Source organism: Phascolarctos cinereus, unplaced genomic scaffold (assembly GCF_003287225.1).
Source record: "Phascolarctos cinereus isolate Bilbo 61053 unplaced genomic scaffold, phaCin_HiC Scaffold_5;HRSCAF=322, whole genome shotgun sequence".
NCBI lineage: Eukaryota > Metazoa > Chordata > Mammalia > Diprotodontia > Phascolarctidae > Phascolarctos > Phascolarctos cinereus.
Genome location: NW_027555958.1, coordinates 285,806,463 through 285,820,262, shown reverse-complemented (window position 1 = coordinate 285,820,262; position 13,800 = coordinate 285,806,463). Strand labels below are relative to the sequence as shown.

General features: G+C 41.3%; 1 protein-coding gene across 2 annotated transcripts in view; it reads right to left on the bottom strand.

Annotated features, from left to right (window-relative positions):
- The window catches only part of DNAI2 (dynein axonemal intermediate chain 2), a 76,526-nt gene extending 63,461 nt beyond the window's left edge, over positions 1 to 13,065 (bottom strand). Inside the window, exons 1-2 of one of the 2 annotated variants that reach the window (XM_021002627.2) lie at positions 12,966 to 13,065; positions 1,413 to 1,613 (exon numbers count right to left, since the gene is read on the bottom strand). In XM_021002627.2, the coding sequence (XP_020858286.1) occupies positions 1,413 to 1,595 (183 nt within the window). In that variant the 5' untranslated portion in view covers positions 1,596 to 1,613; positions 12,966 to 13,065. The remainder of the gene's footprint in view (positions 1 to 1,412; positions 1,614 to 12,965) is intronic. The other variant, XM_021002628.2, reaches the window with a different exon arrangement.
- Positions 13,066 to 13,800: the final 735 nt, after the last annotated feature.

Sequence of the window (13,800 nt, the reverse complement as noted above, 5' to 3'; positions counted from 1 at the left end):
GAGAAATTTTAAAAAAAACATTGGAAGACAGATGAAATCATGCAGAATGTGAGAGAAAACTAGGAACCACAATAATTTCATTACATCTTGATGAACTAAAAATGTAGAAATCCCCCAACCACCTGGTGGCCTAATATTCAAAAGTCCCCAGCTCCTATGAAAGCACATGGTAAAGCAGATGGTCTCATCCACTGCTGTAACAACTATTTGCTGTCCTTAAATAAGAGACCCTGCTGTTTTGTCTGAAAGGACTGCTTTCACAATTATAAAAGCATTTGATCTCTTTCTCTTGCCTCCAGCCCTTGAACAGGAAATGTTTTCTTTTTTTGGATTATAAATCCTTCCACTTGCATTCCAACCCACCTCCTCCCCCACTCCTTTTTCTCCCTTCATCTTCTTTCTCTACCCCTCCCTTTCCTATGAAATGCTTTACTTTCCTATCCTAAGAATCCCCAGAATGTTGCTGATTGGTTAGTACTCTGAGTGGTCCTGAAATGTTACAAAAACCAAATATTCGTTGTTATCAGCAAGGGCTGATTCCTTAGTATGGCCAATAAATCTCTTTCGTTTTGGTCTCCCATCTTTGACCCACAGTCATTGGACCCCTGATGATGGGTATGCCTTGTCCAGAAGATGAAGAGAATACCCTGACAGGAGCAAAAAAAGCAGGACCAGAAGAAAAATATACACAATAACAACAATAATGTCAATGAAAATATTAAAAGGCAGCTAACAATTCAAGGAACAGTCTTGGTTCTGAAGGAAAGAGAATGTAACAAAGACCCTTCCCATAAGTACTGGGGCAGACATTGCCTAGGTGGTCTGAAATGGTTACTGGTTTTCCTTATTGTCTTTCTTTTGCAGTATGGAGCAGTGGTTAAAAAACCGACCTCAAAGTCAGAAGGACCTGGGTTCAGGTCCTTCCTTTGACACATATTGGCTTTGTGACACTGGGCTAATCACTTAACCTCTTAATACTCTAAGCAAGTCTCTAAGATTATAAATTGTAGAAAATGTGCTTATCTTCACTGATGGAGGGAGGTTCTTCACCAGGGATTTTCCTGTACCAACGAAATTATAAGTACAGCTCCTATCTCTAACCCTAAGGGAGGGTTCAATGTGTGGGAATTAGAATATGCTGAGAAATTATTATTATGTTTTATTTAAAGGCATCATTTAAAAAAAAAGCACTGAGTTGCTTCTACAAAAACACTATTTGGAAGTTCAAGACTCCCTCTCCTCAGAGGTGGAGGGGATGGAAAAATCTCCAAGACAATCATTATGGGAATGCACACAAGGAATTAGAAGACTAGAAGCAATCTTGCTGGCTCTCCATTCTCCCCATCTCCCCAAGTCATCATGATCATATGCCTTTAAGTAGACCCCTGATTCACATTGGGGAATGATGCTACCTCATGCTCTGACATGTCATAAGAACACTGAATCCCTGTATCCACAGGATCCCGAATGACAAACTGTTCCATGAGCTCTGGATTGGGTGGGATGTCGATGCTCAGCTCTGCCTGCCGGTCGCTGAAGTTGCATTGCTTCCCAAACTCGCTGCGATTCTTCACATACACGTAGACTATCTCCATCGTGGCGGCTAAAAGTAACTACAACAGTAATAGAGAAGTTAGGAAGAGGGGAAACATTTAGGGAAAAGATAATGAGTCAGTTTGGGGCGTGTTGAGTTTGGGATGTCTGTGGGGCGCTGAGAAGATAGTTTCAGTTTCTTTTAAGGAAAAATTATCTGAACCTGAATAAGGTGGGGGGTTAAGATATTGCTCCTTCTATATCAAGTTTAAAACATAAATGAGGGTGCCACTGATAGAAATAGTGAAGAGAGAAGAAAGAGCCAATATAAGGTAATAGAAATTGAGTTATATTTTGGACAGAGTTTAAAGTGCTGATAGTATGTGTCTGGACTATAGAGTGTTGGGCCTAGAGTCAGGAAGACTCATCTTCCTGAGTTCCTGTCTGGCTTCAGACACTTACTAGCTGTGTGACCCTGGATAAGTCAGTTAACCTTGTTTGCTTCAGTTTCTCCACCTGTAAAATGAGCTGGAGAAGGAAATGGCAGACCACTCCAGTATCTTTGCCAAGACAACCCCAAATAGGTTCACAAAGAGTGGGACGCAACTGAAAAATGACTCGACAGCAGCATACAACTAATTGGAAAAGTCTCATAGGTGATTGGAAGTGTGGGTCTGGAACATGGAAGAGCGGTCAGGATTGGACATAAAGATTTAGAAGAAACAAGAATAATAACAATAGCTAACCTTAGCATTTTAAGTTCAACTGTACACTGTCCACTTCTCTTAAGTCCCTTATCCCCTTAACCTTTTATATTAGATCTTGCCCAGCCAACCCTTTGCCTTAGATCATTCTAACATCTGCTACCTTTATCCCCAATATATGTACAGCTGAATGAAGATGGAGGAAAAAAATCCCAAAACCATATTTACTGGGTCCACTACAAATTTAGGTGGTACAAGCTCACTGCTGCAAGACAATCCTTTTACATCTTCCTAATTAGCTCATTATCCCACTCACCACAATCTCTCCTTAAATCTCCCATGGTTCTCTCTTCTCCTTCCCTCTCAGCTAAGAACCTTGCCTCATATTGTACTGGAAAAAAAAATCAAGGCCATTCAGTGAGATCTCTCTTCTCCCCTTCTCCTTACCTCACATCACCCAGATGCCCTCTACCATCTCTCCTTCTTTGTCCTGTCTCACATGAAGAGGTGGCCCCTTTCTCTTTGCCAAGGGTCCTCTACTTGCAAAAGTGATCCCAACCCACCCTGCCTCCTCTTATGGACTGCTTGATCTGTCATCCTCCCCCTCTCACTTATCTTCCATCTCTCCTTGTCTATTAGCTGTTTCCCTTCTGCGTACAAACATGCCCCTGTTTCCCCCATCTTTGAAATCCCCTCACTTGATCCATCTGTCCCTGCTAACTGTTGCCCCATATCTCTTTTGTGGCTAAACTCTTTGAAAAGCTATGAGAGGAGCTCCTTACAGTTAGGCTTCATCATTCACCTTAAGTTATTATTTAAAGCCATACTTCATTGTTTCCTCTCAATCCCCCTCCTTCTTAACCCATCTGCCAGCTGACTCTTTAAAGACAAAGATTAAAACTCACTTAAATTTTATATCTTCCCCAACACTAAGCATAGTGCTTTGCATACAATAAGTTCTCAATGTTTGTTATATTTGTATGCACTCAACGAACATGAATTAAGCACATACTATGTACAATCCTGAGCAGTTGGATGGCACAGTGGATAGAGTGCTGGGCTTGGAGTCAGGAAAACTCATCTTTATCAATTCAAATCCAGCCTCAGACACTTACTAGCTGTGTGACCTTGGGTAAGTCACTTAACCCTGTTTGTCTCAGTTTCTTCATCTGTAAAATGAGCTGGAGAAGGAAATGGCAAACCATGCCAGTATCTTTGCTAAGAAAGCTCCAAAAGGGGTCATGAAGAGTCAGACATGACTGAAAACAACTAAACAACATGCCTGATCCACTATGCCAGGCGATGGGGAAGACAGAGATACACCAGAAAGGAGATACTCCAAAGGTGCTTAGAATCGAGTGGGGAGGGGAGAGAAAACATGGACACAGACAAATAGAATGCATATTAGAAGCTGTTGAAAAATATTAATACTGCCCTCTGCACCTCAGGTACAAGTTTTTGAGAAACAATTTTTATTTAATTTAACATTAATCAAATATCCAAGCACTTCTAGTTTAGAGGGAGAAATACACAAATTGGCATATTATACACATACCCCTCTACCCTTGATTTCAGATAACATTTATAAAAAGTATGTTAAAATACAGTTTTGCCTTAACATTTTAGAGCAAGTCACCACTCAATTGCTTCTTTGACAATTCCTCTCAAGGACCACAGAGATCTCTTCTCAATGATCAATATCTCAGTCCTTCCTGAATGGAGAAGGGTACCTTCTTCAGGGGATGGGGAAAGCAAGGATCTGAATCAGACTAAAATTAAATTTGCTTTCCACCCTTAATCCATCTCCCTAAGAAAGGCCTTGTGTTCTTGACTTAACCTACCTTCCAAAGGAGACCAGTTTGAAAAGAGTTTTCGACTAGAGAAATTTTTTTTCCTATAGTAAACTATACAGGTTTTTAATATGCTTCCACAAAATACAAACTTCAATATTTCTAGTAAGAGGCATATAAAGAACTCTGAGGTCAGATGAGAAAGAAATCACTGCCAGTCGGGAGGATAAAGGAAGATTCTGTCCCGGGATCACATATAGTCTATAATATTTATTATTCCAACTAAATCTGGGAACTGTGGTTTTGAAAAGGACAGCTGGATGGAAGTGTGGCTCAACTCCTTGCCTCAGAGAGCTGTCCTTCAGTAGTGAAGAAGGCAATGAGCTGAGGACTTGGGTAGCCATGGGCCCAGAAAATTCAAATGATGGAGATTAGTTCCTGAATCCCTGGGCTATTTTCAGGGATATGATGGTGAGTTGGTCAGTTAATAAACATTTATTAAGCACCAACTGTGTACCGGACACTGTGCCAAGTGCTAAGGATACAAAGAAACACAAAAGACTGTGAATCCTCAAGGAGCTAGAAATAATCAATTAGAAATAATCAACAGAGGGAGGCACCAGCAAAACAGAAAACAAATCAGAATACCTCCTGAGGAAAGCCGGAGGGTGGGTAGGAGGTAGCAAGGGGATACCTTGATAATAATAACAACAATTATATAGTGTTTCGTTTTGCAAAGGAGGGCTGTACATGTTATCTCATTAAATAATAATAATAATTTTTATTATAGGTAGTATTTATATAGCATTTCAAGGTTTGCAAAGCATTTTACAAATATTATCTGATTTTATCCTCAAAACAATTTTAGAAAGTAGGTGCTGTTATTATCCCTATTTCACAGATTAGGAAATGAAGGTAGATAGAGGTAAAATGACTTGCCCAGGGTCATGCATCTAGCATATGTCTAAGCAGGGTTTGAAGTTAGGTCTTTCTGTCTCCAGATCTAGTGCTCTGATCTACTGTTTGCCACCTGGGTGCTATTAAGGTCCCCATTTCACAGATGAAAAACCAAGGCACAGATAGATTAAGTGACTGGAGTCACACAGCTATTACCCAAAACTGATAAAATTACCATGTGCTACTCAAGAATCACAACTTTTCAGAACTGAAAAAGACCTTAAGAAATAGTTCAAACTTATTTTACAAAATGAGGAACTGAGGGCCTAAAGAGGATAAATGACCGTATTAAGGTCACACAATCATATGTGAGAGACCTAGAACCAGAACCCAGGATTTCTGTATTTGAAGCTTCCATGCTGTGGAGAAGCAGCAATGGATCCAGTAGGAAGGTAACACCAATTGCAGGGCATTTTTTTTTTAAGCAATCAGGGTTAAGTGACTTGCCCAGGGTCACAGCTAGTTAATTTCTGAGGCCAAACTTGAACTCAGGTCCTCCTGACTCTAGGGTCAGTGCTCTATCCACTGGGCCACCTAGCTGCCTCACAATTACATCAAATCATCAAATCTAATTTGTTTTAATTGTAAGTGAAGTAGCGAATAGAATATCAGAACTGGAGTAAAGAAGGCCTGGGTTCAAAGAATTTGAACCTTCTGACACATACTAGTTGTGTGGTCAAGAGCTTAATTCTCCTGAGCAGGTGTGTAGGTCCATCCCTTAATAACCTGATGGTCATGTGGCTTGGTAGAGAGAGTTTCCATACTGAAGAAATCACAAATCCCTTATCTTACATATAAATAATAATAGAAGTGGACAGTTATAAAATGCTTTACATACATTATCCCATTTGATCTGAGAGACATCAGAATGCAATGGATTGGGTCAGGAAGACAGGTTCAAATCCTGCCCCATGCACTTACTAGCTTTGTGACCAGGAGCATATGATGCCTCACCCTCTTTCACCCTCCTTGCCAATAGCTAATCCGTTGCCAAAGCCTGTCCCCATTAATCTTTGAAACATCTCTTAAGGCGTCCTCTCTCTCCTCTGACACAGCCACCACTCCAGTGAAGACCTCATCACCTCACACCTGGATTTTTACAACAGCCTGTTGGTGGGGCTCTGGACACACCTGTCTCCTCAATCTAGTCTGTCCTCCACCAAGCTGTCAAACTCATCTTCTAAAGCAGAGGTCTGACCCTGTTACCTCCCCCTCCCACCCACCCACACACCTCAGTAAACTCCAGTGAGTCCCTATCATCTTCAAGGTCAGAGATAAAATCCTCAGTCTGGTGTACAAAGTCCTTCCTAAGTTCCCCCTCACTCCCATACTTTTTCGGTCTTCTTACACTTTATTTTATCCTTCTCACACACTCCCATGTACTCTGAGATCCAGTGACATTGGCCTTGCTGTTTTCCCACTGACACCCGATCTCCTGAATGTGCATTTTCTTCTCTTTTTTTCTTTTTCTTTTCCTTTTTTTTTTTTTTAGGCAATTGGGGTTAAGTGACTTGCCCAGGGTCACACAGCTAGTAAGTGTCAAGTGTTTGGTCTGAGGATGGATTTGAACTCAGGTCCTCCTAACTTCAGGGCCAGTACTCTATCCACCGTGCCACCAGCTGCCCTTAATGCTAGTTCTGTTGATAATCTCCAATGATTGTTATAGATTGTTTGTACATGGTAGTTTGCATGTTGTCTGTCTGTTAGACTTGTCTCCCCCCATTAGACTGTGAGCTCCTTCAGGGCAGGGACTGACTGTCTTCTGCTTTTCTTTGTATCTGTAGCACTTAGGACAGTGCCTGGCACACAGCTGGCACTTTATTGACTGAATGGACAAATCACTTAATTTCTCTGAACTTCAGTGTGAGCAGGAGAAGGAAATGGCAAACCACTCCAGTATCTTTGCCAAAAAAACTCCAAATGGGGTCATGAAGAGTGGGATGTGACTGAAACAACTCAACAATACTTTTAAATCTAGGATCTTATCATCCTCATGACAACCCTGAAAGATAGGTACTATTATTATGCCCATTTCACAGATGAATAAGCTGTGGTTCAGAGAGTTTAAAGTACATTACATATGTTTTCTAATTTGATCCAAGGAACATCCCTGTCAATGAGGTGCTATTATTATCCCTATTTTACAGATGAGGAAACTGAGGCTGACTTTCATGGTTAAGTGACTTGTCCAATGTCTGCGGTGGGATCCAAATCCAGGTCTTACTAACTCTTAGTCCAGGGGTCTATCCCCAAGTGTCATATTGTCTCCCTAAGGGAGAACCAGGCATTTATGGAAATTAATGTCAAAATCATTTTCTTCTTTCTTTTGCTACAATGACATCAATTTTTAAAAAATAAATAAAATGGTGCTGCAACATGGCACCCATTCCCTCTCCTAAAGGAAGTCAAGTCTGCTGGTTGCTGGCCATTACAGAAGGAATATGCATGTTCACAGGGTTCCCCTTTTGAAAAAATTATTCTGAGACTCAATGACTTCTATAGATATCAGAAGGCTTAATAGAACAGAGTTACTTTCAGGACAGAAATTTCTTTTGCAGAGATGCTGTTTTTAAAGCTTCAGTTTCATAACTTAAAGCTTCCCAGGCCAACGATAATAATGTCTGACAATAGCCACATTGTGTCCTTCTCAGAAGAGAGACAGGGGGGACATTTAAAATCTAAGCATGATAATGCCCCAGACAGCCAAAGTTAATAGCTAGTTTGCCTGCATTCATGAGCCCAGATCTGCCCCATTCTCACAAACTTGCTGGTCAGCCTCATAAATCAGGAGGTCAGAAGCTTTTTTCATTTCTCTGAAGCAAATGCCTAAGGGTGACATTCCCGACTTGCAGATACAATGCCTGGGGCTAGTGCCCTGAAAGAATGACTGAGATATTTTCCCTGCCTAGGAGGAGTTTACAACCTAAATCAGATAACACTGAAGGGGGGAAAATCTGTCAAGCTTTGGTTTTCCTCCTACTGGTCTAATCATCCCACAGTCTCCTTTGCTGGGGGTCATTATTATCCTTATTATACACTCTGAGAGTGTGCCCTAAGGCTCTGTCTTAGGCCTTCTGTACTCCTTTCTCTCTCTCTCTCTCTCTCTCTCTTCTCTCTCTCTCTCTCTCTCCTCTCTCTCTCTCTCTCTCTCTCTCTCTCTCTCTCTCTCTCTCTCTCTCTCTCTCTCTCTCTCTCTCTCTCTCTCCTCTCTCTTCCTCTCTCAGTCTTTTATCATCTTTCTCTTCTGCTCTCTTCCTCTTTCTTCTTCCCTTTCTCTTCCTTTCTCTCTCATTCTCTTTCTTCCTCTTCTTCCTCTCTCTCTCTCTCTCTCTCTCTCTCTCTCTCTCTCTCTCTCTCTCTCTCTCTCTCTCTCTCTCTCTCTTCTCTCTCTCTCTCCCTCCGGCCTTTATATCTATGCATATTCCTGACAGAATTATACATCCAACCCCAATCTAGTTTTTAGTAGACCTTTCAAAGTGGAGGTCATAGTGACATCGTAAAATCAACATGTCAAAAACAAAATTCATTATCTTTCCCCCTAAACTTTCTCAGCTTGCAAACTTCCCTATTTCTGTCAAAGGCATCACTGTTCTTCTAATCTGCCTAGTTCATGACCTTGGTATTATCTTTGGCTTTTCCCCCTCAGTCCATATATACAATCATTGCCAAATCTAGCCATTTCCACCTCCATATCTCCTTTAGCATCCAATGCCTTCTCTCTACTCACATAGCCATCACCTATGTTCAGCCTTCACCACCTCTCATCTAGGTTACTGAAAAAGTTTGTTTGCTTTAAGTGTCTCTTCATCTTCCTGACAAAGATATTTTCTTTAAATATAGATCTAACCATGTTACTCTCATACTCAATCAATTCCAGTGGCTCCCAATAGGGATGGATTAGTAGAATTAAGAAAATGATGGAGAAAATATTAATAATGGAGATCAAACCTAAAAAACCTAGTCCTCAAAGTGCATATACATACACTCCCATGTTTTCAGTGAGCCAATTGTTAAACATTTACCAGCATACCACTATTCCCTCAGGAGACCTAATATTACTAAGGGTATTGGTATCAATCCATACATTAAAGATTAGGAAAGCTTAATGTATTCATTTTAAAATATAAATAATGAATAGAGATAGAAATTCTAATATTTTATATTAGAAATAATGCTAATTAGAATAAATATAAAATAATTATAATATTTTCATGCCATCTGGATCATCTTGCATACCATCTCTGGACATAAGTGCACTCCATTTTGGAGAATGCTGCAATAGGGGAAGGGTGGTACAGAGCTGATGGTTTCCCTCAAGGAAAATCTGGGAAAGAAGACTTGTGGTCCTAAAGGAATTGCAGAGAATAGCAGCCTTGTCCCATGTATTTCCATCCTAGGAAATTATGAATTCCTTGGGTACTCTGACTTTACCCAATAAATGCTTAATTTACAAGATGAACGAATCAGTCTGTCCAAGAATCCACAGTGAGGTGGTTCACAATCAGACAATGGGCCCATCAAAGGTCAATCATTTGGCCAACAAACATTGATTCAGCATTGTGCAAGGCAATGTGTTAGCAGCTAGTGATACAAAGATATATATATATATATATATATATGTGTATATATATATATATATAAATAAGTGTATATATATATATATATAAATATATACACATTCTGTATAGAATATATACATATATAAACTTTAACCTCAAAGAGTTCACAATCTAATGTGGAGGTGAGGGGGAAAATGTACACTAATAACTATGATAGAAGAGAAAGTGAGAATAATCAAACCATAGGTATTTATTAAGAATCTACTATGTGCTGTGGCAGCTAGGTGGTACGGTAGATAGAGTGTGGGGCTTGGAGTTAGGAAGAACTGAGTTCAAATCCAGCCTCCTATACTTATTAGCTGTGTGACCCTAGACAAGTCACTTAACCTCTTTTTGCCTCAGTTTCTTCACCCACAAAATAAGGATAATAATAACACCTACCTCCGAGGGTTGTTGTGAGGGTCAAATGAGATAACAACTGTAAAGTGGTTAGCACAGTGCCTGGAACATACTAGGTGCTTGATAAATGTTAGCTATTATTATTATTATTATTATTATTATTATTATTATGCTAAACACTGTGCTAGGTGTTAGGGATATGAAGACAAGATATATATCCCTCAATATAAACTGCCCTCAAAGAACTGATATTCTATTGAAACAACAGTACATACACATAAGTGTTAATGAAATACACTCAAGATAAGTACAATAGAGTGTTGAGGACCGATCTTAAGAGTCTGATAAGGGTTTAAGATCCAAGGCAGAGCTTGACCACTGCCCAGGCTTTTACCCGTAAGGGCTCGATGATTAAGTGGTACGGCTCTTCAATCCCTTCCTGATTAGGAGGTCCCTGAGACATTCCTTCTCACTCTTTGAACCTTAGATTTACACATTCACTCCTCTGTGCAGGTGGTGCCAAGGCACCTGGGAAAACCTTGGAAAATACAACCCAATATGGGAACCCTGATAACGAGGAAATTCATGTTGTCACATCCTCAGCAGATGTTCTGGGGAGTATCTCATGGGGAGGACTCTTTGAAGTTAGGCTAGATTTTCTCTATATTTCCTGTACCCTCAGATGAATAAACTGAGTCAGTAATTCTGCTCCCCCTGGCCCATGTCATAAGGTATTTCACGCCTCTCCGTTTGGTGTACAATCTGGTTGCGGGCAACAATAGAGGATAACAAAGGGGAGTACAGCTTGTAGATCAGGGAAGGCCTCCTGTAGGAGGTGGCATTTGAGCTGAGTGAGCTCAGAAGGAAGCTAAAGATTCTGGGAGGCAGAGGTCAGGAGACAAAAAGTACAGAGAGGTATGGGCAAAGGGTTATGAGAAATCTGTAGAGAAAATTATTAACTTCCATGGTGGGATGGGGTTGGGCAGAGAACTTGGAAAGGGATGGGGTGGAGGATAACATCTGAGTTGGATCTTGAAGAAGGGATTTTAACAAATGGAAATGGAGAGTCTTTCCAGACCTAGGCATCAGCCTGAGCAAAAGCAGGGAGATGGAAATGTGTAGGTTGAAAATAGGGGATTCAGAGCAGTTTAATTTGTTGGGAGTTTAGAGTATGTGAAGGGGAAGTAGCCCACGATAAGATCTGATAGGGAAATTGGAGCCATGTTGTCTAGGCTTTGAATGTCAGGATCAGAAGGCATTGCAAAGCAACAGAGCATCACTAAAGGTGCATTAAGGAGATTGCCTAAAATATTGGCTTGAATCAGGGCTTAGAGAGGGGATAGGCTGGACACAGGGATGCATCTTAGGGGGTTGTTAGAAATAGTTTGGTTGATAGGTCTGTATCCCAAAGTGACCATAAGAAAGGAAAAAGGATCTACTTGTGCAAAAATCTTTATAGCAGCCCTTCTCATGGTGGCAAAACATTGGAAATTGAGGAGATACCCATCAATTGGGGAGTGGCTGAACAAGCTGTGGTATAGGAATGTAATGCAATCCTATTGTGCTATAAGAAATGATGAACAGGCAGATTTCAGAAAAACCTGGAAAGATGTGTATGAACTGATGCAAAGTGAAATGAGCAGAACCAGAAAACATTGTACACAGAATCAGCAATATTATGTGATGATCAACTATGAATGACTCAGCTCTTCTCAACAACACAATGATCTAAGACAAGTACAAAGGACTCAGGAAGGAAAATGCCATCCACTTTCAGATAAAGAACTGAATGCAGACAGAAGAATAAGTTTTTCACTTACTTTATCCTTTTTCATGGTTTTTATCCCTTTGATCTATTTCTTCTTTCACAACTGTGGCCAATATGAAAATGTTTACATGATAGCATATGTATGACCTATATCAAATTGCCTATCATTTTCAGAAGAGGGGAGAAGAGGGAGGGAGAGAGAAAAATTTGGAACTCAATATCTTGCAAAAAATGAATGCTAAAAATTGTCTTGATATGTAATTGGGAAGAAAAATGAAATAACTATTTTTAAAAACAGTCTAATTGAGGAGAGATGTGGGCTTGAACTAGGGTGGGAGAGTTCTTATAGAAAGAGGAAAGGACAGGAATTGCCCACTAACTGGATGAGTGGGGTGAGATACTAGATCGCTCCATGTCAGGGCTTATCTGCCCTGGCTGTTGCTGTATCAGGGCAAATTTTCCTTACTTCCTTAGGAAATAGCGGATCAGAGGTACAACTAAATTTTACCTGGAAAAGCCAGCAACATTGATCTGTGCTGGAAACATCATCATTGTTGAGGGAGAGATGTGGATGGGTTCGATGAGAAAGTGACTAAATTTGCCCCATGCCAGGTGAAAATGGAAGGGAAGATACCTCCAGGATCAAACAGGAAGTTTTCCGTTTGGCACTTCACTCTTCACAACCTGGCCTCCCACTGGACACTCCATCATCCCAGTCTTTGCACTGACTGTCCCTCAATCCTGGAAAGCTCTACTTATTCCCTCAGCTTCTTAAAATCAATCCCAAGCTTCCTCCTAGAGAGCCTCAATGCCACCTTCCACATCGCTTTTTTTCCTGTTCCCCATTCCCTAGATGCTAGAAGAGCCTTCTCCTCTACGATTACTCTCTAGCTACGCAGTACGCATCTTACGTGTCCCTATTTATTTCCAGGTCTCTTTCATAGAATGTAAGCTACCTGAGGGAGATAGAAAGGACACAATTTGCCCACTAATCGAAAAGAAATGAGCCTGTGGTTTAGGGAAATTGGCAGAAAGACTAGGGCTAGGTAGTTGAGCGGTACGTCTAAATCTTGCATTAATCTCTCCGGGGTGAGGTGTCCCAGACAGAGCCCTTCCAAGCCCTCTCTCCCTCTCCTCCATACCTGACACGGAGTTTACTGCAGCGCTCTCAATTTACTAATTACAATGATTGTGATTCTTAAGCACAGATCCACTCGGTTTCCCCTCCTATCCACCACTGCCGCCCGCCTCTTACCCTCTGTCCGCTTCTCCCGCGGGTGGGGACTTAGGTCCGAGGTCCTAAGGGCTTCTCAAACGGCTCCAAGTTGCAGAGTTTACGCGTTGCCTAGCAACCCTGGCCGGGGCCAGCGGAAAGGAAAAAAGAGCCCCAGAGGTCACGTGACCCCTTCCCCCCAGTTCGTTCCCAGGGAGGCTGAGTTGACTTGTAGTCATCCAGTCAACAAGCATGCATTTAGTTAAGCTCCTGCTATGTGCCAGACACTGTGGTTAGCTCTAGGGTTATGAAGAAAAGCAAAACAAAAACAATCCGCGAAGTGGAGGGTGAGGGGAGTGTTGAAAGGAATAGAATGCTGGGGAGTGGGCTTGTGGCATTTCTGCTTCAAGGGAGCTCCTGGAATAGCTTCTTTGGTTAACAGAGAGATCAAGACCACAGATAAGACCATAGATTTAGAGCTAAAAGGGACTTTTGGATCCACGGAATCAACTCCTCATTTTACAGAAGCTAGAAATGAGGTACAGAGTGGTAACCTGCCTAAGGTTACGCAGCGGACGTCTGCAGCAGAACTTGAAACTTCTCAGCTCAGTGTCCTGTCCCTACGGTGCCCCTTCTCTCAAACACTTGTTGAGGGTCTAGAATTTGCTGTGGGACTTTAAAGTCTGCAAAGCACTTCACCCGCATTAAGTCCTTGGTCATTGTACCCATTTTGCAAACAAGGAGGCTGAGGCAGGTTACTGGATTTTGACGAAAGTCACACCGTTACTAGGCGTCAGAAGCAGGATTTGAACCAATCCCTCCTGATTCCCAGTGTAGCTAACACTATCTCTCACCGAGGGATTATTTATAGTTTGAA